The sequence below is a fragment of the Oncorhynchus mykiss genome, chromosome 13, assembly GCF_013265735.2.
Source record: "Oncorhynchus mykiss isolate Arlee chromosome 13, USDA_OmykA_1.1, whole genome shotgun sequence".
In the NCBI taxonomy this organism is placed as follows: Eukaryota; Metazoa; Chordata; class Actinopteri; order Salmoniformes; family Salmonidae; genus Oncorhynchus; species Oncorhynchus mykiss.
In genome coordinates, this window is record NC_048577.1 from 63,192,738 (window position 1) to 63,219,521 (window position 26,784).

Here is a 26,784-nt window from a genome sequence, read left to right on the forward strand (position 1 = left end):
CTAGATGATCACCTTTATAGCTGAGTAAATACTGTTATCTAGCAGGGAACCTAGATGATCACCTTTATAGCTGAGTAAATACTGTTATCTAGCAGGGAACCTAGATGATCACCTTTATAGCTGAGTAAATAGTGTTATCTAGCAGGGAACCTAGATGACCACCTTTATAGCTGAGTAAATAGTGTTATCTAGCAGGGAACCTAGATGATCACCTTTATAGCTGAGTAAATAGTGTTATCTAGCAGGGAACCTAGATGACCACCTTTATAGCTGAGTAAATACTGTTATCTAGCAGGGAACCTCGATGACCACCTTTATAGCTGGTTGATAGGTTGGAGCTGTCCTCTGGCTACACCATGGTGCTACCCTACAGAGTGCTGTTGAGGCTACTGTAGACCATCATCGCAAAGCAGTGTGTTTAAATCAATGATTTAACCTTAACCACCATGCTAACCTTATGCCTAAGGCTAACTTTAACCACCATGCTAACCTTATGCCTAAGGCTAACCTTAACCACCATGCTAACCTTATGCCTAAAGCTAACCTTAACCACCATGCTAACCTTATGCCTAAGGCTAACTTTAACCACCATGCTAACCTTATGCCTAAGGCTAACCTTAACCACCATGCTAACATTATGCCTAAGGCTAACCTTAACCACCATGCTAACCTTATGCCTAAGGCTAACGTTAACCACCATGCTAACCTTATGCCTAACCCTAACCAAATGATATAGCCTATTTTTACTTTGCAGCTTGGCCATCTAGTGGGAACCCAAGGGCTTGTCTGAATCAGGACCCCAATACACTCCCACCAGCTGCCCTCTCAGCTGCCTGTTTCCTGTCTCTTTTATTACTCAATCACATCTTCACCACAGTATCCATGATCCTCTTTCCATTGGGAAACTCCCATCACCCACACACACAGACACAAACGCAGACACAGACACACACAGATGCGCAGTATAAGTGCCAGTTGAGTTCAACACGTGAAGAAAGTTTTTCCCACCACAAGAAACTGATTGAGCCACGTAGAGTTATACTGATAACACGTGTGTGTGTGCAAACACACACACACACACACACACACACACACACACCTCGAGAATGGAGACTAATCAAAAGGCATTCAGCCACTTAAGCAGCCTCCTGGCTCACTCCCAGCCAAGTGAATTCTCTGTCAGTGCATTAGCCATCATGTAATCATACCCCAGCCTCACAGCAATTAGAAACATTTCTACCAAAAATCTGAGGAAACCATGTGTTCTCCTACCACTAATAGTTTACCTTAGCTCACCAGCTGACAGGCCTAGCCCTGACGCTCTCGACTTCTACACACAAAGACAGACACACCAGTGGAGGCTCCTCAGAGGAGGAAGGGGAGGACCATTCTCCTCAGTGAATTTCATAAAATATACATTTTAAAACATTAAAAAAGTTATCCCTTTTAGATGAAACTATACTAAATCTATTCACGTCACCAAATCATTGATTTAAACACACTGCTTTGCGATGAAGGTCTACAGTAGCCTCAACAGGACTCTCTGTAGGGTAGCACCATGGTGTAGCCGGAGGACAGCTAGCTTCCGTCCTCCTCTTGGTACATTGACTTCAGGAAAAACCTAGGCTCTTGGTTCTCACCCCCTTCCATAGATGTACACAGTAATTATGACAACTTCCGGAGGACGTTCTCCAACCTATCAGAGCTCTCGCAGCATGAATTGACATGTTGTCCACCCAATCAAAGTATCTGATAATGAATCTAGTACTGAAAGCATAAGATACAGCTAGCATTGCAGTGCATACAATGTGGTGAGTAGTTGACTCAAAGAGAGAGAAAGGCAATAGCTGAACAGTTTTTGACAAATTAATTTATTCAAAAATGAAGGAGAAGCAAGAGAGAGAGATTTCGTATATTTTTCACTTTCAGTTTCACATACTTAGCTAGCAAATGCAGCTGGCTAGTTTAGCCTACTCAAACACCCGGCTCAGACAGAGGGATGCTTTGTTAGCTAGCTGGCTATGACTATCCAACACAACACTGGAACTCTTAGCTAAACAGCCTGTAACCTGGCTGGTCCCTCTTCCAGGAAATTTTCATTCATAGGTTAGGTTGTAGCAACCTCATGATGGGTATAGGGAACATTTGAGTATCATGTAGTAGCCTAAACCTATCGCTGTTAGATTGAGCTGGGTGAACGGAATATGAATAACAATAGAAATAAGGCCATGTTCATAAAAAATAAATATTTCTCCCTCATCATAAACGGCACTGAGACACACACACACACACACAGGCATACAAATCTCATCATCCCAGACACCCTGAACCCACTCCAATTTGCATACCGCCCCAACAGATCCACAGATGACACAATCTCTATCGCACTCCACACTGCCCTGTCCCACCAGGACAAAAGGAACACCTATGTGAGAATGCTGTTCATAGACTACAGCTCAGTGTTGAACACCATAGTGCCCTCAAAGCTCATCACTAAGCTAAGGACCCTGGGAATAAACACCTGCCTCTGCAACTGGATCCTGGACTTCCTGACGGGCTGCGCCCATGTGTTGAGGGTAGGCAACAACACATCTGCCACGCTGACCCTAAACACGGGGGCCCCTCAGGGGTTCGTGCTTAGTCCCCTTCACAAATGTATATGTGTATTTTAACCCAATAATGGTTCAATTTAAGAAGTTTAAGCTGCCTATCAATCATTGACCAGTGGACAACCAGTGAAAAATGCGCTCTTGCAAAAGCTGCATAGTGCAGATCCCAGCCTATGGAATAACAGTTCTTCCCTTCTAAACTTTGCTATGGTATTGTGCTCTGTACTGTCATCAACAAGATTAACTGAAGAAGACCGGTGGGGCTTTTATTGCTCAATCTAATTTGTGCTGATTAAAAAAATATCCATAGCCCTAACGGACACATGCTCAAACTCGAGCACATTTGATCGACTTAAACAGCTGAAAATGATCGATATATCAAAGTGTCACCAACAAAAACTTAAACAATAGGCCTATAGCAAATGTAGCATATGACATACATTTTTCACATTCAAATAGCTATTTTCGCTAGTGCTCAAAGCATGCCATTCCATGAGAGCAGCACATCACTGTTTAAGATAAACAACAGAGTAGGCTAATAGGGCGCTAGTTTTGGGGTCATGATCAATTTATCTCATCTATGTTTCCATATATCCAAGTCCTATTCTTGAAGATCAAGGGGTATTCAATTCAATGGACTTGACCAGACCTGTTTTAATTGTAAAGAAAGCGACAGGTTAGAAGAAGCCAACATAACCAACCCATGAGGTCAAATGTCACATCCATATATGGCCAGCTATGTAAACGTGAACATTGATTTATCCTGCAATAGATGTCGTTCAATTGGTAACTTACATTTGTATCTTCTTCTAATGCCTCTTAATGGGAAAGTAATCTAAACGTAACTGAAAGTAATCAGATTATGTATACACACACGTGCGCCAATAAAACATACACTTACACACACACACATGTTCATGAGCACGCACACATACACACACACAAACACAAACACACAAAGACACAGCTGTGGCTCATCTGTCGATATGTGAAATCAAATAGAATGTCAGTACTGTCTAACTGGTGTCCAACCTATTAACCTACATCTCACCTGTATGAATGAAGACTATCCCATAATATTAACCTACATCTCACCTGTATGAATGAAGACTATCCCATAATATTAACCTACATCTCACCTGTATGAATGAAGACTATCCCATAATATTAACCTACATCTCACCTGTATGAATGAAGGCTATCCCATAATATTAACCTACATCTCACCTGTATGAATGAAGACTATCCCATCATATTAACCTATATCTCACCTGTATGAATGAAGACTATCCCATAATATTAACCTACATCTCACCTGTATGAATGAAGCCTATCCCATAATATTAACCTACATCCCACCTGTATGAATGAAGACTATCCCATAATATTAACCTACATCTCACCTGTATGAATGAAGACTATCCCATAATATTAACCTACATCTCACCTGTATGAATGAAGCCTATCCCATAATATTAACCTACATCTCACCTGTATGAATGAAGACTATCCCATAATATTAACCTACATCTCACCTGTATGAATGAAGGCTATCCCATCATAGTAACCTACATCTCACCTGTATGAATGAAGACTATCCCATAATATTAACCTACATCTCACCTGTATGAATGAAGACTATCCCATAATATTAACCTACATCTCACCTGTATGAATGAAGGCTATCCCATAATATTAACCTACATCTCACCTGTATGAAAGAAGACTATCCCATAATATTAACCTACATCTCACCTGTCTGAATGAAGACTATCCCATAATATTAACCTACATCTCACCTGTATTAACCTACATCTCACCTGTATGAATGAAGTCTATCCCATAATATTAACCTACATCTCACCTGTATGAATGAAGACTATCCCATAATATTAACCTACATCTCACCTGTATGAATGAAGACTATCCCATAATATTAACCTACATCTCACCTGTATTAACCTACATCTCACCTGTATGAATGAAGACTATCCCATAATATTAACCTACATCTCACCTGTATGAATGAAGACTATCCCATAATATTAACCTACATCTCACCTGTATTAACCTACATCTCACCTGTATGAATGAAGACTATCCCATAATATTAACCTACATCTCACCTGTATGAATGAAGACTATCCCATAATATTAACCTACATATCACCTGTATGAATGAAGACTATCCCATAATATTAACCTACATCTCACCTGTATGAATGAAGACTATCCCATAATATTAACCTACATCTCACCTGTATTAACCTACATCTCACCTGTATGAATGAAGACTATCCCATAATATTAACCTACATCTCACCTGTATTAACCTACATCTCACCTGTATGAATGAAGACTATCCCATAATATTAACATACATATCACCTGTATGAATGAAGACTATCCCATAATATTAACCTACATCTCACCTGTATGAATGAAGGCTATCCCATAATATTAACCAACATCTCACCTGTATGAATGAAGACTATCCCATAATATTAACCTACATCTCACCTGTATGAATGAAGGCTATCCCATAATATTAACCTACATCTCACCTGTATGAATGAAGACGATCCCATAATATTAACCTACATCTCACATGTATGAATGAAGACTATCCCATAATATTAACCTACATCTCACCTGTATTAACCTACATCTCACCTGTATGAATGAAGACTATCCCATAATATTAACCTACATCTCACCTGTATTAACCTACATCTCACCTGTATGAATGAAGACTATCCCATAATATTAACCTACATCTCACCTGTATGAATGAAGACTATCCCATCATATTAACCTACATCTCACCTGTATGAATGAAGACTATTCCATAATATTAACCTACATCTCACCTGTATGAATGAAGACTATCCCATAATATTAACCTACATCTCACCTGTATTAACCTACATCTCACCTGTATGAATGAAGACTATCCCATAATATTAACCTACATCTCACCTGTATGAATGAAGACTATCCCATAATATTAACCTACATCTCACCTGTATTAACCTACATCTCACCTGTATGAATGAAGGCTATCCCATAATATTAACCTACATCTCAGCTGTACGAATGAAGACTATCCCATAATATTAACCTACATCTCACCTGTATGAATGAAAGCTATCCCATAATATTAACCTACATCTCACCTGTATGAATGAAGACTATCCCATCATAGTAACCTACATCTCACCTGTATGAATGAAGACTATCCCATAATATTAACCTACATCTCACCTGTATGAATGAAGACTATCCCATAATATTAACCTACATCTCACCTGTATTAACCTACATCTCACCTGTATGAATGAAGGCTATCCCATAATATTAACCTACATCTCACCTGTATGAATGAAGACTATCCCATAATATTAACCTACATCTCACCTGTATGAATGAAGACTATCCCATAATATTAACCTACATCTCACCTGTATGAATGAAGACTATCCCATAATATTAACCTACATCTCACCTGTATGAATGAAGACTATCCCATAATATTAACCTACATCTCACCTGTATGAATGAAGACTATCCCATAATATTAACCTACATCTCACCTGTATGAATGAAGACGATCCCATAATATTAACCTACATCTCACCTGTATGAATGAAGACTATCCCATAATATTAACCTACATCTCACCTGTATGAATGAAGACTATCCCATAATATTAACCTACATCTCACCTGTATGAATGAAGGCTATCCCATAATATTAACCTACATCTCACCTGTATGAATGAAGACTATCCCATAATATTAACCTACATCTCACCTGTATGAATGAAGACTATCCCATAATATTAACCTACATCTCACCTGTATGAATGAAGACTATCCCATAATATTAACCTACATCTCACCTGTATTAACCTACATCTCACCTGTATGAATGAAGACTATCCCATAATATTAACCTACATCTCACCTGTATGAATGAAGACTATCCCATAATATTAACCTACATCTCACCTGTATTAACCTACATCTCACCTGTATGAATGAAGGCTATCCCATAATATTAACCTACATCTCAGCTGTACGAATGAAGACTATCCCATAATATTAACCTACATCTCACCTGTATGAATGAAAGCTATCCCATAATATTAACCTACATCTCACCTGTATGAATGAAGACTATCCCATCATAGTAACCTACATCTCACCTGTATGAATGAAGACTATCCCATAATATTAACCTACATCTCACCTGTATGAATGAAGACTATCCCATAATATTAACCTACATCTCACCTGTATTAACCTACATCTCACCTGTATGAATGAAGGCTATCCCATAATATTAACCTACATCTCACCTGTATGAATGAAGACTATCCCATAATATTAACCTACATCTCACCTGTATGAATGAAGACTATCCCATAATATTAACCTACATCTCACCTGTATGAATGAAGACTATCCCATAATATTAACCTACATCTCACCTGTATGAATGAAGACTATCCCATAATATTAACCTACATCTCACCTGTATGAATGAAGACTATCCCATAATATTAACCTACATCTCACCTGTATGAATGAAGACTATCCCATAATATTAACCTACATCTCACCTGTATGAATGAAGACTATCCCATAATATTAACCTACATCTCACCTGTATGAATGAAGACTATCCCATAATATTAACCTACATCTCACCTGTATGAATGAAGGCTATCCCATAATATTAACCTACATCTCACCTGTATGAATGAAGACTATCCCATAATATTAACCTACATCTCACCTGTATGAATGAAGACTATCCCATAATATTAACCTACATCTCACCTGTATGAATGAAGACTATCCCATAATATTAACCTACATCTCACCTGTATGAATGAAGACTATCCCATAATATTAACCTACATCTCACCTGTATGAATGAAGGCTATCCCATAATATTAACCTACATCTCACCTGTATGAATGAACACTATCCCACAATATTAACCTACATCTCACCTGTATGAATGAAGACTATCCCATAATATTAACCTACATCTCACCTGTATGAATGAAGACTATCCCATAATATTAACCTACATCTCACCTGTATGAATGAAGACTATCCCATAATATTAACCTACATATCACCTGTATGAATGAAGGCTATCCCATAATATTAACCTACATCTCACCTGTATGAATGAAGACTATCCCATAATATTAACCTACATCTCACCTGTATTGAATGAAGCCTATTACATAATATTAATCCACTGGTGTGTAAGAGATAGCGACTTAGCAAGAGAAAGCGAGCGAGAGAATAGTGGCTAATGAAGGTTGAGGAAGTGAGAGCGTTTCCACACACACACATACACACACACACTGATGCTATTACTATTAGCCTGGTGAGCCCATTGCACTCATGTGTCACTTCAAAGCATTCTCAGCTATTAATCAGGAACTATCCAGCCCTCCAAGCAAGCGAGGGCCCCAGCTAGCCGCACCGCGACGCAACGCTAACTACACCCCTCAACATCAACACAATGGGGCCATCATTACAGCCGTTACGCTACGCCTCGGCCTAGACAGCACACCTTTATCTAGGCATATACATTACACACTCACGGCCAATTAATTTGTCTGCCACGTCTGAGAATACAGGGGGTGGTAGTGGGGAGGGTTTGTGTGTGTGTGTGTGTTTGCATGCGTGCATGTGTGGCACCTGGCTCCTGTTGCTTACAGTGGGCTCTGTGCCCTGCCTCAGAGCCTCTTTATTAAAGCACCTGTCAGCTAGCTATACAGCCTGTAACCTGGCTGGTCCCTCCTAGCCTGTCAGCTAGCTATACAGCCTGTAACCTGGCTGGTCCCTCCTAGCCTGTCAGCTAGCTATACAGCCTGTAACCTGGCTGGTCCCTCCTAGCCTGTCAGCTAGCTATACAGCCTGTAACCTGGCTGGTCCATCCTCGCCTGTCAGCTAGCTATACAGCCTGTAACCTGGCTGGTCCCTCCTAGCCTGTCAGCTAGCTATACAGCCTGTAACCTGGCTGGTCCCTCCTCGCCTGTCAGCTAGCTATACAGCCTGTAACCTGGCTGGTCCCTCCTAGCCTGTCAGCTAGCTATACAGCCTGTAACCTGGCTGGTCCATCCTCGCCTGTCAGCTAGCTATACAGCCTGTAACCTGGCTGGTCCCTCCTAGCCTGTCAGCTAGCTATACAGCCTGTAACCTGGCTGGTCCCTCCTCGCCTGTCAGCTAGCTATACAGCCTGTAACCTGGCTGGTCCCTCCTTGCCTGTCAGCTAGCTATACAGCCTGTAACCTGGCTGGTCCCCCCTGCCTGTCAGCTAGCTATACAACCTGTAACCTGGCTGGTCCCTCCTAGCCTGTCAGCTAGCTATACAGCCTGTAACCTGGCTGGTCCCTCCTAGCCTGTCAGCTAGCTATACAGCCTGTAACCTGGCTGGTCCCTCCTAGCCTGTCAGCTAGCTATACAGCCTGTAACCTGGCTGGTCCCTCCTAGCCTGTCAGCTAGCTATACAGCCTGTAACCTGGCTGGTCCCTCCTCGCTTGTCAGCTAGCTATACAGCCTGTAACCTGGCTGGTCCCTCCTAGCCTGTCAGCTAGCTATACAGCCTGTAACCTGTCTGGTCCCTCCTAGCCTGTCAGCTAGCTATACAGCCTGTAACCTGGCTGGTGTAGGCAAGCCATTCTCACAGCCTGGCCCTCCTCACCTTGCAGCCACAGCGTATACAATCAATCCTGACAGCAAACACACACACACAAACTAGACAGCTAGCTTCCCCCTCCCAGCCCCTCCGCTCAGATAGCACTAACTCCAGCAGCCCCATCCATTCAGCTGGATATCAGGCACCACACACACAAGCCACCCAGCCTAAGGGATTACCAGAGGGATAGCGTTGTCTCTTTAATATTAGATACATGTTATACAATGCTAATCCCTCATATAAACCGTTTTGTCCCTTTGTTTTGGCTGAAGTGATGTACGGCGCTTTGGTTTTGAATGAATTGGGGCAGGAGGGGGGTGAAGTTGGGGGTTTGGAGGGCTGGCTCCTAACTCAGTGGTTCTCGTGGCTTTGGATCTGATAGCTAACAGTTTTCTAGTGAAAATCCAGGCAAATACACCAGATAATGACATAGTTTCCTTTGATAGTTCCACACTGAGGTTGAATGGAGGTCAGGCTTCATGTATTAGACACTCTGCCCCTCCCCCACTCTCCAGTAGACTGTCAGCCTGCTGAACAAGCCCCTCCCACACTCTCCAGTGGACTGTCAGCCTGCTGAACAAGCCACTCCCCCACTCTCCAGTGGACTGTCAGCCTGCTGAACAAGCCCCTCCCCCACTCTCCAGTGGACTGTCAGCCTGCTGAACAAGCCCCTCCCCCACTCTCCAGTAGACTGTCAGCCTGCTGAACAAGCCCCTCCCCCACTCTCCAGTGGACTGTCAGCCTGCTGAACAAGCCCCTCCCCCACTCTCCAGTAGACTGTCAGCCTGCTGAACAAGCCCCTCCCTCACTCTCCAGTGGACTGTCAGCCTGCTGAACAAGCCCCTCCCCCACTCTCCAGTGGACTGTCAGCCTGCTGAATAAGCCCCTCCCCCACTCTCCAGTGGACTGTCAGCCTGCTGAACAAGCCCCTCCCCCACTTTCCAGTGGACTGTCAGTCTGCTGAATAAGCCCCTCCCCCACTCTCCAGTGGACGGTCAGCCTGCTGAATAAGCCCCTCCCCCACTCTCCAGTGGACGGTCAGCCTGCTGAACAAGCCCCTCCACCACTCTCCAGTGGACTGTCAGGCTGCTGAACAAGCCACTCCCCCACTCTCCAGTGGACTGTCAGCCTGCTGAACAAGCCCCTCCACCACTCTCCAGTGGACTGTCAGGCTGCTGAACAAGCCCCTCCCCCCTCTCCATATGCTGACCCCTCTCTCTCTAAATTGGCATAGGAAACATATATTTACATTGCCAAAGCAAGTGAACTAGAAAATCAACAAAAGTGAAATAAACAATGAGAAATGAACAGTAAACATTACACTGACAATAGTTTCAACAGAATAAAGACATTTCAAATGTTATATTATGTCTATATGTACAGGGTTGTAAGAATGTGCAAATAGTTCAAGTACAAAAGGGAAAATAAATCAACAAAATATGGGTTGTATTTGCAGGGGTGTTTGTTCTTCACTGGTTGCCATTTTCTTGTGACAACAGGCACAAATCTTTCTGCTGTGATGGCATCAAAAGTGGATTTGTTTACTAGTTCTTTGTGGGTTCTGTGTAATCTGAGGGAAATCTGTGTCTCTAATATGGTCATACATTTGGCAGGAGGTTAGGAAGTGCAGCTCAGTTTCCACCTCATTTTGTGGGCAGTGTGCACATAGCCTGTCTTCTCTTGAGAGCCAGGTCTGCCTGCGGCGGCCTTTCTCAATAGCAAGACAATGCTCACTGAGTCTGTACATAGTCAAAGCTTTCCTCACCTGACCACTGTCAGTCACAGTCACAGTCACAGTGGTCAGGTGAGTGGACCCCAGACATCACAAACATAAAGGGAAATGGATTCTACAATGTATTCTAGTATTTTTTTTCCAGATCCTTATTGGGATGTTAAATTGTCTGTTCCTTTTGATGGTGTAGAAGGCCCTTCATGACTTGTCTCTCAGATGGCTCATAGCTTTGTGGAAGTTACCTGTGGTGCTGATGTTTAGGCTGAGCTATCTATCGTTTTTGGAGTGCTCTAGGGCAATGGTGCCTTTCTTTCTTTCTTTTTTTCTTTCTTTCTTTCTCTCTCTCTCTCTCTCTCTCTCTCTCTCTCTCTCTCTCCCTCCCTCCCTCCCTCCCTTTCTCTCTCCCTTTCTGTCTCTTTACCACTCTCCCTCTCTCTCCCTCTCTCTCTCTCCCTTTCTCTCTCTCCCTCCCTCTCTCTCTCTCTTTCTTTCTCTCTCTCTCTCTCTTTCTCTCCCTCTCTCTCTCTCTCTCTATCGTAAAATCTAAAAATCCAGAAGAAAAGAGGCTTGTTATAAAATAGATGAGTTTCTATAATTAGATGTAAAGTAACTAGGCTGGTCTCTGCGTGGCTGTTTGGCCACACAGTGTGTGAATGCACAGACACTCATGCTGACCCCCCCCCCCCCCCCCTCTGCAAGGTCAGTTCATCGCGTCAGCGTCTACGCGTGCAGTGCAGAGCGCAGAGCAGACAAGCACACATCTGTTGCTTGAGGACACAGTCATTTGTCCCACATCCAGTATGCAGTATGCATGTCAGAGCAGAGAGCGGAGAGGAGGCAGTGTAACCTAGTGGACAGAGACGGCAGGAGGGAACGGAGGAGGTGGAGGGAGGGTGGAAGGGAGGGAGGGAGGGGACAGAGGAAGCAACGGAGCGGAACAGAAGGAGGAACAGAGAAGGGGAACAGAGGGAGGAACAGAGAAGGGGAACAGAAGGAGGAACAGAGAAGGGGAACAGAGGGAGGAACAGAGGGAGGAACAGAGAAGGGGAACAGAGGGAAGAACAGAAAAGGGGAACAGAGGGAGAAACAGAGAAGGGGAACAGAGGGAGGAACAGAGGGAGGAACAGAGAAGGGGAACAGAGGGAAGAACAGAAAAGGGGAACAGAGGGAGAAACAGAGAAGGGGAACAGAGGGAGGAACAGAGGGAGGAACAGAGAAGGGGAACAGAGGGAGGAACAGAGAGAGGAACAGAGAAGGGGGACAGAGGGAAGAACAGAGAAGGGGAACAGAGGGAGGAACAGAGAAGGGGAACAGAGGGAGGAACAGAGAAGGGGATACACCAGAATAGAGGAGAGGAGGGAAAGAACGACTACAAAACAAAATGAGACTAAGGAGTCGCTACAGAGAGGAAACACACAGACATTAACGAGTGACTAGTGTAAAACAACTTAACAAGGGATTCACAAAAAAACATGATAAGAGCGGAGGAAGACTAATCAACGTCAGAGAGAAAAGAGGTGCGGGGAACGACATTTCAGACGCACAGAGAGCAACAAGTCCCCGTCGTATTGTGAAGCAGGCAGCTGGTTGGAGGGTCCCCCGAGACTTATTAAAATGGAATTCCTGTTGCTAATCTTTGTTTTCTCACAAAAGGGATGTCACATCCCAGAGAGGCGTGCTGCATGTATATTTAATGGCAGAAAACTCTGCATATCCTTAGCAGCAGAGGTGGCGTAGCGTCTCATTGTTTAGGTGGCTTGTGTGTCGCCACCACGGCGCCGCCCGCTGCTTCACTGACAGTCACTAAATCGCAGCCCATTATTTGGGTTTATCTGCATTCAGCTAACATCAACATCCCCTCCTCAGGGGGAGTGTCCATGACATAGACTGACCAGGTGAAAGCTGTGATCCCTTATTGATGTTACTTGATAAATTCACTTCAGTGTAGAGGAAGGGTTGGAGACGGGTTAAAGAATGATTTTCAAGCCTTGAGACAATTGAGACATGGATTGTGTTTGTGTGCTGTTTAGAGGGTGAACGGGCAAGACAAAATAGGTAAGTGCCTTTGAACGGTGTATGGTAGTAGGTGCCAGTTTATGTCAAGAACTGCAACGCTGCTGGGTTTTTCACGCTCAACCGTTTCTGTGTGTATCAAGAATGGTTCACCACCCAGAGAACATCCAGCCAACTTGACACAACTGTGGGAAGCATTGGAGTCAATATGGGCCAGCATCCTTATGGAACGCCTCAATTTGCCCCGACAAATTGAGGCTGTTCAACTCAATATTAGGAAGGTGTTCCTAATTTTTTGTCCACTCAGTGTATGTACAGGTTGACGGACATGCATCTGAAGCATGTCCTCTAGGAGAGGAGGAACAACAGTCATATTTGTATTACTATCTATATTACTGATAGTACAGCCTTCACTCAGTAGGCTAGAAATAACGCCCACATTCAACCTCTTCATCACACTGGAAGCATTGGAGCTTCCCCTGGGGTCTACAGGGGCCCACTGGGGCCACTAGAGACAGAACCGGTAGGGAGGGACAGTCTGTGCTGTTATGAGGGGAACAATGCACCTGTCTGGGGAGGAAGATTTAACCACACACACACACACAACCCAGCCCAGCGTCTCAACTCTCGCCCATTTCGCCTGCTGCCTTCGCCCAGTGTGTGTGTATATGTTCTTTCCGCTGAAAGATTACAATAATAAAATTGAAATTAAATTAAAAACAAGTAATCTGGATTTTCTGCATGAGCCGTTAATAATGTTTAACAGCTGTCACATGCAATACGGCCACGCCGAGGTGGGCCTGAGGCTGTCTGATGAGAAGCAGGCTGATACTACGGAGAGGGAGAGGGGAAAGGAGAAGAGAGGATAAGAGAGGAGAGGAAAGGAGAAGAGAGGATAAGAGAGGATAAGAGAGGAGAGGAGAGGAGAGGAGAGGAGAGGAGAGGAGAGGAGAGGAGAGGAGAGGAGAGGAGAGGAAAGGAGAGGAGAGGAGAGGAGAGGAGAGGAGAGGAGAGGAGAGGAGAGGAGAGGAGAGGAGAGGAGAGGAGATACATCGTTATAATGCTGTTTATAGACATAATATAACATTTGAAATGTCTTTATTCTTTTGGAACTTCTGAGTGTAATGTTTACTGTTAATCTTTATTGTTTATTTCCCTTTTGAAATCCAAGCCCCTGAAACCTGATACAGGAAGGTATTACCCAGCATGCCGCTCTCTCTCACCCGTGAGTCTCCTTTGTGTTGGTCTTGTGGTGCCGCCCCGTGCTGCAGGGCCAGGGTTCCACCATGGCACCAGGCCACATGCTGTGGAGGGGGGAAGGGAAGGGCGGCTGGCGGACTGTTTGAAGAGCCCCGTCTCTGGGACCACACTGACTCTCCAGCCAGAAGTGCCTGTTGCGACGCCAAGCGCTAGCTAGCTACTCCGGACACAGACTGCTCCACACACACAAACATCCCCCTTACCTTCAAGGATGGGAGCAAACAAGCACCACCACTTTTAGTATCTTCAGAGAAATCTGATCAAATCAGTCCTGTATTACTAATGAATACTTGATTGGATGATTGTCTCATTCTTTTGATGTTTGGCTATTACAATAATGCTAATTATTACTGTAATGACATCTGTTATTACTGTATTGACATATGTTAGTACTGTAATGACATCTGATATTACAGTAATGACATCTGTCTGTTTGAATGGTCCATGTGTCAATAACAGGGATGCCCTCCACCCCCCTCTTCAGTTCACCCTATGACTGAGTTGCAGACAGACACTGAATCTGGATAGTGACCCCATATCTCAGGTTAAGGGCAGACACTGAATCTGGATAGTGACCCCATTGCTCAGGTTAAGGGCAGATGCTGAATCTGGATAGTGACCTCATAGCTCAGGTTAAGGGCAGACACTGAATCTGGATAGTGACCCCATTGCTCAGGTTAAGGGCAGATGCTGAATCTGGATAGTGGCCCCATAGCTCAGGTTAAGGGCAGACGAGAGCATACACCGCCCCTGCCATCAAGAATTGACCGGCTGGTTATAGAGGGTAGGGCAGTGTAGACTGATTTCCATGGGGGCCGTGTAGACTGATTTCCAGGGGGGCAGTGTAGACTGATTTCCAGGGGGGCAGTGTAGACTGATTTCCATGGGGGCAGTGTAGACTGATTTCCGGGGGGCAGTGTAGACTGATTTCCATGGGGGCAGTGTAGACTGATTTCCATGGGGGCAGTGTAGACTGATTTCCACGGGGGCAGTGTAGACTGATTTCCGGGGGGGCAGTGTAGACTGATTTCCATGGGGACAGTGTAGACTGATTTCCAGGGGGAGTAACGTTAGCAAGCAGGCTGCAGGGTGACAGCTGGTGGCAGCAGCCGGTCGATCCCTCCCCACCAGGTGTGTGTTTCAGCCAGGTGTAGGGTGCCACCGTGCCAGGTGATCGCCAGCCATTTAACGAGACACCTCATGACATCATGTCTGCTCTGTGACGGTCATGTCATCTCACGACAATCCACAAAAAGCCCAGTGACTCTGGAAGGCTGGAGGCCAGCACGCTTTTACAGAGGCCCAGAGAGGGTGGAGAACACCAGGCATGAGTACAAAGAGCCATGGCCAAATGCAACTTGGCATAAGACCCACGTTCTGTCACTACACTCCCACCACAGCGGCTCCCTGAAACAAGTTGCTTTTTAATGTCATATTTTGTGGGCTATTTAAGATGTCATTTTTTGTTCGCTCAGACTTCAAAGGTAGGTCTCAGAGCTTTATTATTTTCCCTTCGCCAAATCCCAAAACTGGTTGTGATTTTGAGTTGGCACCAAATAATTACAGTGAGGCGCTGCAGCCAGAGTCCAGCCACTGCTCTGCCCCCGCCCCCGGCCCCGCCCCTTCTGGCCAGCCTATCAGCAGTGGCCGGGGGAGTGAAGGAGAACTCCGTGTTCACAACACCAGACACTGCAAGGCCAAGACGGCGCCAGTCCCATCCTATCTCACAAACAACCTTCACCCACTCAAATCAAATCAAATCAAATGTATTTATATAGCCCTTCGTACATCAGCTGATATCTCAAAGTGCTGTACAGAAACCCAGCCTAAAACCCCAAACAGCAAGCAATGCAGGTGTAGAAGCACTCCACTCCCCTCACCCACTCCACTCCCCTCACCCACTCCACTCCCTTCACCCACTCCACTCCCCTCACCCACTCCACTCCCCTCACCCACTTCACTCCCTTCACCCACTCCACTCCCCGCACCGCACCTCACCCACTCCCCTCCCCTCACCCACCAGTGTTTATTTTTCAGACAAGGTTGTAACCAGCCACTTTCCTAACTCCACCAAACACCTGTGTTTTGTCTTTGATGCCATCCTCCCCCCACCAGCCCCCCAGGCCATTGGGATATTCCAGCAATGAGGCGTTCAATAAAAACCTATTGTAAGGTGATTTATTCCCCTTTGGAAGGAAAAATACAAGGGGGCAGAAGCCAGACAGAAGTGCTAACCTTTGAAGAGGCGATCTGCTCGGATATCCAGCCAGCCAGGACATAACAAGCCAGGGGACTGACAGGGACATCCTAGCAGAAAACAATAAAGAGGGTGTTTTTTATCTTTAACAACACGCAGTAAAACACAAAGTTGGTCCTCTGCAACAATGGCCCCGTGGCAGAGGAGACTGGCTGAAACAGAAGTGTCAGGAAAGACCACTTGCTTCCCAGACGCAAGGCTCTTCCTGGTCAGAATGAGACCACTTGCTTCCCAGACGCAAGGCTCTTCCTGGTCAGAATGAGACCATGTGCTTCCCAGACACAAGGCTCTTCCTGGTCAGAATGAGACCATGTGCTTCCCAGACACAAGGCTCTTCCTGGTCAGAATGAGACCATGTGCTTCCCAGACGCAAGGCTCTTCCTGGTCAGAATGAGACCATGTGCTTCCCAGACACAAGGCTCTTCCTGGTCAGAATGAGACCATGTGCTTCCCAGACGCAAGGCTCTTCCAGGTCAGAATGAGACCATGTGCTTCCCAGACACAAGACTCTTCCTGGTCAGAATGAGACCATGTGCTTCCCAGACGCAAGGCTCTTCCTGGTCAGAATGAGACCACTTGCTTCCCAGACACAAGGCTCTTCCTGGTCAGAATGAGACCATGTGCTTCCCAGACACAAGGCTCTTCCAGGTCAGAATGAGACCATGTGCTTCCCAGACACAAGGCTCTTCCAGGTCAGAATGAGACCATGTGCTTCCCAGACACAAGGCTCTTCCAGGTCAGAATGAGACCATGTGCTTCCCAGACACAAGGCTCTTCCTGGTCAGAATGAGACCACTGGCTTCCCAGACACAAGACTCTTCCTGGTCAGAATGAGACCATGTGCTTCCCAGATACAAGGCTCTTCCTGGTCAGAATGGGGCGGTTGAAACAGAGGAGAGGACCAAGGACAGCAAGAGGCAAAGAGAGAAGAAAAAAGAGAAGAGAGAGAGGAGAGAGAAAAGAGAGAGGAAGAGAGGAGAGAGAAGAGAGGAGAGAGAAAGAGAGAGGAGAGAGAAAGAGAGAGAAGAGAGAGAAGAGAGAAGAGAGAGAAAGAGAAGAAAGAGAGGAGAGAAAGAGAAGAAAAATAGGAGAGGAGAGAGAAAGAGAGAGAAGAGAGAAAAGAGAGAGAAGAGAGAAAGAGAAGAAAGAGAGGGGAGAAAGAGAAGAAAAATAGGAGAGGAGAGAGAAGAGAGAGAAGAGAGAGAAGAGAGAGAAGAGAGAAAGAGAAGAAAGAGAGGGGAGAAAGAGAAGAAAAAGAGAAGAGAGGAGAGAGAAAGAGAAGAAAGAGAGAGAAAAGAGAGAGAAGAGAGAGAGAGAGAGAGAGAGAGAGAGAGAGAGAGAGAGAGAGAGAGAGAAGAAAGCGAGAGAATAAAGAAAGGAGAGAGAAAGAGAGAAGAAAACAGAGAGAGGAGAGAGTGGGACGTGTAAGGGAATAGGAGCGAGGGTGAGTGTGTGTGCGTGTGCCGGTGTGTGTGTGCGTGTATGCGTGTGTGTGAGTGTGTTCGTCTGTTTGTCTGTCTGTCCCTTTGTGTCTTTAAGAACGTGGCGTAAATATGACCGTTGATTACATGGGGTGTTGAGAGCAGCTCTCAGCCATGGACGGTCCCCTCCAGGGCCGAAGCCCTTCTACCGACCCTAACCCTAACCCCCCCTACTGTTTTAACAGACACACCTCCCAGATGCACCCCGATGATCAGAACAGTATGGCTGAAAGATGACCCCCATGTCATAAATGGTAGCAGTAAAGACAGCTCCACTGTGTCTCCTAGTTTTCTGCTTTCAGGTCGGCTGTGGTTCTCTCTGCTAATCAACCAGAAGGGGAATTAGAAAACCGTTTGAATGAATACAGTGTATTTTTAGCTTTGTAGCAGAATGAAATGACCCAACACCAATAAGTAGAATCTGTGCCTCTGTGTGTGTGTATAGGAACAGAGGAATAGTTATTCGGTCAGATTCAGTGAGGACATTGCTAGACTAGTACAGGCTTCACATCGACCACCTGACTTACAGGACAAATGACTGTCTGGCTGTTCTGGGTGAAGAGAGACAGTGGCAGATACATGTCTAGCGGGTTCAGCAACATGCTTCAACAGACAAGTGAGAGAATATAGGCTTCCTTATTGGGTCCACTTGCTCTCTGTACAGGGGCCCAGATTGCAACTAAAATCCCCCTTCTGTGGAACCGACAGTGTGCGTTTCCTACCAAAACATGTTGAAATATCGGAACCCAGCGAGGAACAGAGCGGTTACCAAGCTAAGAGAGGGAGTCGCAACAACAGCGGCAGTTTCCAGACGTCTCTCAGCAGCCAGAGTGGAGAGAGATGGTTGATGATAATAAACACCCCTAAAATCAGACAGAGGAACTTCTTTCAAGGAGCCACAGCACAAACCTGCTTCAGAATGCATTTTTACACCAACTCTGAAATATTAATGCTCTTTGTAAACTATTCATGGGAACCAGTGTGTGAGTTAGTCCCCGGGGGAAAAGCACAGAGAAAACTGAAGGGCTCAACACACTCAGCAAACAACGTGCTCTGTTTTCCCTAATGGTAGTGGTGCCCAGGACAAGACAGTTGAAGAGACACTAATGACTCCTAGAAGACAAAAGCAACCTGTTTAGTTGAAGATGTTAAAATGTGATTTCAGCCACGTACAGTAGGAATATTGAGTCTGTGTTGGATGGTCTAAGTCCACATGTTGTTGAGAATCTATTTCCACATGTTGTTATTTCTTAAAGTTCCGTTAGAAAGGTTTCACCAAGTCGTTTTGAAACTAGCGCTCATGGTCCCTGAAAACTGGGCACAATTGTGTCTTACATCATCCATTTGGTGTGATGTCACATCCTGCAATAAAAAACGTGTATAATCCTGTATGATATGTAACAAATTCCAATTCGTACAATATCTTACAAATGTGTAAGTGCTTAAGAACCCAATTCAATCTGCTTAAATTATAAATGCATGATGGTATTGTCTGTAGCTGTGTGAAACCTGTATCTCTGTCCTGTTCAGGTTATTCAGTACAAGTCTCTACACACTGATAAGAGAGTATCTAGATGCATCATCAATAAATCACATTTTCTAAATCACTTTTTTTTTTAAATCTTTTTTTTTTTTTTTACACAAATTCCTGAATTATACTCAAATTCTCATCCAAAGGATCATTTCTGGTAACAAAATACTAAATCAAGACAACAACAAAAAAACATACAGTAACACATCAATGGATTTGTGAATAGACTTTAAAACAATCTGGTGTCAGTGAAATCCATGAATAGTAAAGCTGAATGCTAACCATCTTTAACGTTATGTAATTGCCATGATTTTGTGATTTATTGCAAGAATGTCTTAATGCACCTGTTCAAAAACGTTGGGTAATTCCGATGGTGTTTCTAAATGGGTCTACAACTGTCTATTCTTTCCAACAACCTTACATCAAAATCAATTAGATTGAGTCGTTTGACGAATAACCCAGCAAACCGAAATTGGTTCTGTGAACGTTCCCAGAACATTCATTAAGGGCTAAATGACTATACAATTAAATCAAATTAGGTTGCCCCAAAAGTTCTAATTCACAAAAACGTTCCAGTTGTGCTGATGATTATACAATGTTTGTATAAAACATTCACCCGATGTTGCACGACCGTTCCCAGAACACATTTTGTTATTACATTACCTGGAAACCTAACAACAACCTCAGGGGAATGTTCTGTGGTGGTTGTTACAGGTGTTGTGCACAACATCTTAGTGCATCGGAGGAGAACATTTCAAGGATATTTCATTGAATCACTTTCTGAAGAAGAAGAAAATATTTTGTTGTGAAAAACTTTATTTTAATGTTTTGGGGTGTTATCATTCTAATGTTAGATTAAAAACGCTAACTAGAACTTAATGTAGAATGTTAAGCTAAGGTCCTAGGAATGTTCCCAGTTTACTGGGAAGAGATTGGACCCAGTGGGCAAAAATGCCTAACATTTTCAAATGATGGATTTTGCCAGGAACTAACTCCACATGAGGTGCACACCAACTGGTTATCAATGAGAGATTGAAAAAACACAATAGATAACTTTCCAAATTGTAAAAATCAACTGACAAAAGTATAATACACCTAAAAAAAAGTATGGTTTGCCTTTTTTTCCAAATGACTCTCCCTCCCTTCAACCACTGCACTGTAGCTGTTGTCTATGTGGTTGGGTGGAAAGTCAGGACAACCCCTAGAGCACCAAGCAGGCATTCACAGACATACCCAGACCTGCTGCCATGCTGCCCTTTATAAGAGCTAACCGCGTCACAATCTCCTGCAAAGGCCAGGACTGCATGCCTGACAGACAGACGGGAAGAGGCATCGTGAGCCCCTTGTCAACAAATGTATATTGATTTTGATATAATGTATACAGTGTGTGCAGTACATTCCAATAATGTATTAAAAAATATATATATTTGTATAAGAATTGGTGTAATTGCTATAATCAGATGTCATTTCGACAAATGACACGGCACTAGGAGAGCATAACAGGGTATTTAAATCAACTCTATGGGGGACTCCAAAATGCAACGTCTCAGCATAATTCAGAAACAGGGCAATAGTAGGAGAAAAGATGACTCAGCCTTTGCCAAATATGAATCAAATATTCAATAACTTCTATAGATGATTTCATTATTTAACCATACCCCGCACCTGCCTGTAACATATAATAAATATAGTGCTGTTATCCTCTATGGTGACCCCAATGACCTTAAAGTTGCATGTGGGTGTATCATCTAATGACAATGATTATTTGAGGAAATTGTGGAAGCATTAATGACAACAAAAACAAACTATTATATGAATTATATATGTTACGCAGTTTAATGTGACATGTCCAAATCCAACTATGTTGTGGTGTTGATCCACTGGACACAGAGATGTCAATTCAACTTCTATTCCACATTGGTTCAACATAATTTATTGAGATGACGTTGAAACAACGTTGATTCAACCAGTGTGTGCCCTGTGGGGTCTCCCCAAACTTTGATAATCTACTCCCATACCCTAAAATGTAACTGGTGTGAATATGAACTTTAACGTTGCACCTTCCCCATGTTTTGGTTGTCCCTATATAATACAGTAGGTCGTTCAGTGGAGACACGCGCGCACGAGTCCACGCACGCAGGCACTCCGTGTTGACACACGTGCCTATTTACATGCAGTACACTTCAATAATATAAACCTAAGTCACTGATGCATGCACTGCGAATGCCCGATATAGAAGGAGGATTTTCCCGCGGCTATGCCTACATGGTTACATACATCAGATCCCCCCTTCAGTCGCCGTACGCACTTCCGTGAACAGTGAACGCCCAGGCTTTTGTTCGTGTGCTTGCCATCAACCACAGCAGCATGACACTCATGAATATCACTCAGAATCACCAGCATGTCATTGAAGAAAAATGGGAGGACGCCGGAAAGCTGCGTAACAAAAACCGTGCATTTGGTAAAAACGACCAATTGTCTAATTCATTAGACCACAAGGTTTAAATTAAATAGGCCGCAACAATTGGGTACAATTGACTCCACAAAGTTACTACATTTATTACATGTGGCCCATTAAACCAAATTACAATTCACCCACTCAACATCAACAAATGGTCAAGTACAGTAGCAGACATTTTGTTTACAGTAGCCCACAGCGTGTGCGTAATAGAACACCGCGGATGTGTAATATGTGCTTGCTTTACATATGCATGATGCAGCCTAATATAACCCGGGGTTTATGAAACCACTAAAACAACATGAACAAATCATGTAGTGTAAATCATAATTATACCGCAAAATCATTCTGGACATATTTAGTGCAAAATTCGTTAGTAACGTCCCTTAGCTGCCAACCTCGCGTGCTAATTAATTATCTGGCGCAATGCATGCAGGGGGATTGGGGACATTTGGCACAAATTCGATGGATTCATATATTTTCATTGTGTTCCAAATACTCTATGGTGAAACAACACGTATATATATTTTACCAACCTGAATGCGGAGCCATTGGGATGTGAGAAGGGTAGTATTTTCCTGACGGAAAATGACCGCCATGCTGTACTGAACTGTGGCCGGTGGAGGCGATCCGAGAGGCGGCGCGGTGTACCAGCGCGCCCCGCTCCGACAGGAGGTGGGCAGGCGCAGCAAAATCCCGTCCCTCCATACTGGCGAAAGGTGAATAATCCGAAATCCAGCGGGGAGACCAAAATAATCAAATGCAATCCATATAATAATCCTTTATAGGTCTAAGTATTGCATTTAGTTGGTCGAAGGCTTCTCCAGCCAAAAACGTAGCCCCGAATCATCTTTTCTGCAAGAAATAAAAATGAAAAGGGTTTTGATTGACAGAGAGAATGTTTAGAATATTATAACATTCTAAAGGTTGTTGATGGCATATGCTGGAATAGCGTTACTGTGTAGATTTGCCTTACTGTTATATACAGTTATACATGTCACAGGCTGTGCTTAAGATATTCATAACTATTGTGCAGAAGCAGTGAACGGTTGAGACAAAAGCGTTGTTCAGTCTTCCCTTCCTTGAGGGAGTGTAAACGCTGCAAGAAAACAAGACGGGATCAGCAACAATAAGAACAACCACCCAAATCTTTGTTTTCTACAACCGTATACGACGGACCAAGCAAGGGTTTACTGCGACTGACAGGCAGGCCTATAGGCCTACTGAAATCTCTATTGATTATGCTATTGAGGGAAAGGCCTTCCTTGATGTAGCACTGAAACCGTTGGAGCCTGGCTTGAACACATCAGGTCTCTCTGTAGTCTGTTCAAGGTCTTACTTTGTGCACGGAGGGCTGTAAATGTCATAGCCCGTAGTTGTGTTATTTTATTCATACCTTATCGTACAGTTCATCAGAACAATCAATACATTCACTTTTGTCAGCTGTCAATGTTGGCAAATAGTGTTTAATCTGTGAAGACGTGCATTTAGCACGTTTCATTAGATAAATTAAGAATTATTGGGACAAGGACATGCTATTGATGAACTAAATGCATGATTTATAAGACAGAATGCTCAAACCGCACAAAATGAAGGATGTTTTTTGTTTCCAATTGATTATGCCTCAAATGTGCATTAATATCTCTAGGTGAACACGGCTCCCTCCTGATCATATGGTATTTGACTATTCAACCATAATACAGGCATGTTCATTATTAAAAATAAATGTATAGTTGATCATGTATATTTATTAGGCTCGTGTCAAAATGCTGGTCTATGCATAGGCCTAACAATGGGATATTGTCTTGGACAGTCCACGCTTGACTGTAACGCGATTATTTCCACGTATGTGAAATATCTGCGAAGTAATTTTCCCCCCCATGTGAAAATTACACATCAAAATGCACCGTCGTCCGAAACGTCGTTATCAATTAATCAAGAACTTGTGCGTGTCCAAACTGTCCATGCAAATAGCTGCTTTCCAGCTCCTCATCTTTCGTGACCCATTTACGCTGTTATTTCAGGTAATCAAAGAGTAGCAAACCCTAATATAACCTCTAGCCTTTAGGCTCCTGCATAAATATAATATAGCCTATCACTCGAGCTTTCTCTTTCTCATTTTAATCAAACACAAGAGCATGTAATGTGTATAGGGCCAAACCAATATTCCTTCATCTGTAAAATGCTATACATTAGTTATTTTCTCACTTTATTAACTGACTGTCCAAGGGATAAGTAAACAGTGCAGCCTAGCCAGCTATCTAAAACAATATTTGCATGGACATTGGAAGTATTGGCCAAATATTTTAATTGATATAAATCCCTATGTATAAATGCTGTTCAAGTTTCTTCATCGTGAAAGGTTTGATTTTGACATGAAAAATGCTGAATCCCCAAAATTCTAGTACTAAAAATCCAAGGTGAATGACCGTGGCGAAGACTGTCTTTGTCTCCACGTTTAAACTGCTTGCAGTCAGCCATTAGCCTTGCTACAGTCCTTCACCCGGCGGATATAAAGTCATAAACCGCCCGCCTACATGTGTTTGACGACTAAAACAAGACTATCTAAGAACAACCTGATTGCAAACCTATATTACCTTTTAGAAATGCGAAGACGCCATGGCTATTTGGGGCGAGTAGGCTATGACCATTTTTATTACAGCGTAATAGGGGAAACGCTTTGTGGTTGGTAGCCTAGCCTACTACACAAAGCTGTGTCGGACTCATGCTATGTGAATTTTATACACGAACACTGTCTTGTTTGCTAACATGTTCAAATGATCGACGCCAATAATTCAATTGCATTGCATATTTCATTTGCAGAATCCGTTCGGACACAGGAACTCGGATGATAAATCAAATTATCTTTTATTGGGTCGGATCATGCTGCGGGAGAGGCGCCCATCCACGTCAAACCTGGCGGGGTGGGAATACACCATAGCAGGGCAACGATTGTAAACATTATTCCCTATACAAATACCACCACGGCGTGTAGGCTATGTTACTAATTCTACATAAACTAAATTGACGGTTGAACCATTTAGAATGATTTGCCAACAGACAATCGAGGTAAATACAAAAAATAAATACATCTTAGAGCGGCCATGTAACATGAAATAGTCCGAATTCATATATTATCAGGTCTCCTGTAAAATAAACGACTCAAGCAACTACAATGATTACTCATTTACAAATTGATTAAATGCGTCGTCGATCAATAAATCTCGACCAAAACGATTATGCCGCTACATAATGCAGTTTTGTCTTTGTAAAATAAAAATGTAGGAAAATAAACGGTAGTCTAATCGGTAGATCACCTCATGCCAATTGCTAATATATACTCTAAATATAATTATTGTGTTATAATAATAATAGTTTGGGCTAGGCCTATTAATTTGGTTTTAAATAACGCCAACCGCATAATTAAGATTTTAATTTTAAAAGCCAGCCCATAAATAGATATGCGCACAAAGCCTCATATTTACATACATTGAATTTAGACATTGCATGCAGAATTTAATATTGACCTAGCATACACTTGCTTGCAATTATTACACTGTTACAGCCTAGGTGTGTCATACTGTAATTGTGTTGTTTATTAAATTACCTGGGCTTTTGTAGAATAGTTACATCCATGAATGATTTAGTTATTAGGCCTGTCATTTCAAATGTTGTGTTCGTGGTCGACATAAAGCTATGGTTTAATTTGCCAAGATCAAGAAAATATAAAATACAATTTACTTACTGGTATGTTAAATCCTTGCATAGCAATAAATTAGGAAATTATAAAATAAAGGGGAAAAAATACAGACCAAAAATTACGTTCATTTGGACAAAAACGTGTGCCTACGGTTACATCCTATAGGTTTTCATTTTGAGCTGCGCAGTACGTCGTTCAATCTGCTGAAAGCACCGGGATTCGGGCTTCTAGACTACAGAATCGAGGCTCGGATCTCCGAACAGCAATTCTCTTTCCCAGTGCACTGATCAGCTCGTGCCTCGCATCTCGGGGAGGGTAAACACATTCGCCCATTGGCCGGATACCTGCATGCTAATGAGCTTGTGCCGCTCGCCCGGGGACACACGAGATGTTGATTGGCCCATATCAAGAGCCAATAGCGTAGCGACTGAACAAAGTGATGCGCGCCAGATTTAAAGTTTTACTGTGAGCTATTTACATGTAGGTTTGAGCAATTGAACATTTAGGCCTACACAAATAGACATACATCCACAAGACCACCACTAATAATGAAAAAAAAATACAGTAAAGCCGTGTTGTTTAAGTCAAAGCAATATTTAAATAATAAATATTTAGAGAACTTGTTCAGTATGTTATATGTTAAAATGTATACTGTAGTTGTCCCTTATGATGTATCCGTCTGTAAGTAATTAAGTAATGTGTCATTTTGGACATATCTGCAGTTTTCAGAAATTACCCATGATTTTATTAACACTTTTATTCAACATTTTAATGAGACAAGCATGCACTGTCTATCTAGTTAGTATGATTAAAAAAAATATTGTGTCCAAAATACAAATCTCCCTAAAATCCTTACATTTAAATGCGCATTTAAAACAGTTAAATCAGGCATATTTTGTAATAAAATAATGTAATAAAAATGTCGTGGATGGGAACACATTGGTGGATCAATAGACTAGTTGTTATGATAATATATTTGAAATAAGGATGTACAATTACGAAGGGTCTATATCTTTA

At 43.2% G+C, this 26,784-nt stretch overlaps 1 protein-coding gene across 6 annotated transcripts in view; it reads right to left on the reverse strand.

Annotated features, from left to right (window-relative positions):
• The window catches only part of LOC110486089 (BAH and coiled-coil domain-containing protein 1), a 186,404-nt gene extending 160,326 nt beyond the window's left edge, over positions 1-26,078 (reverse strand). For 5 of the 6 annotated variants that reach the window (XM_036941858.1, XM_036941862.1, XM_036941860.1 and 2 more), the window contains exons 1-2: positions 25,813-26,077; positions 22,604-22,922 (exon numbers count right to left, since the gene is read on the reverse strand). In XM_036941858.1, coding sequence (XP_036797753.1) covers positions 22,604-22,775 — 172 coding nt within the window. In that variant the 5' untranslated portion in view covers positions 22,776-22,922; positions 25,813-26,077. Of the gene's footprint in view, positions 1-22,603; positions 22,923-25,812 lie in introns of all 6 variants that reach the window. The other variant, XM_036941861.1, reaches the window with a different exon arrangement.
• Positions 26,079-26,784: the final 706 nt, after the last annotated feature.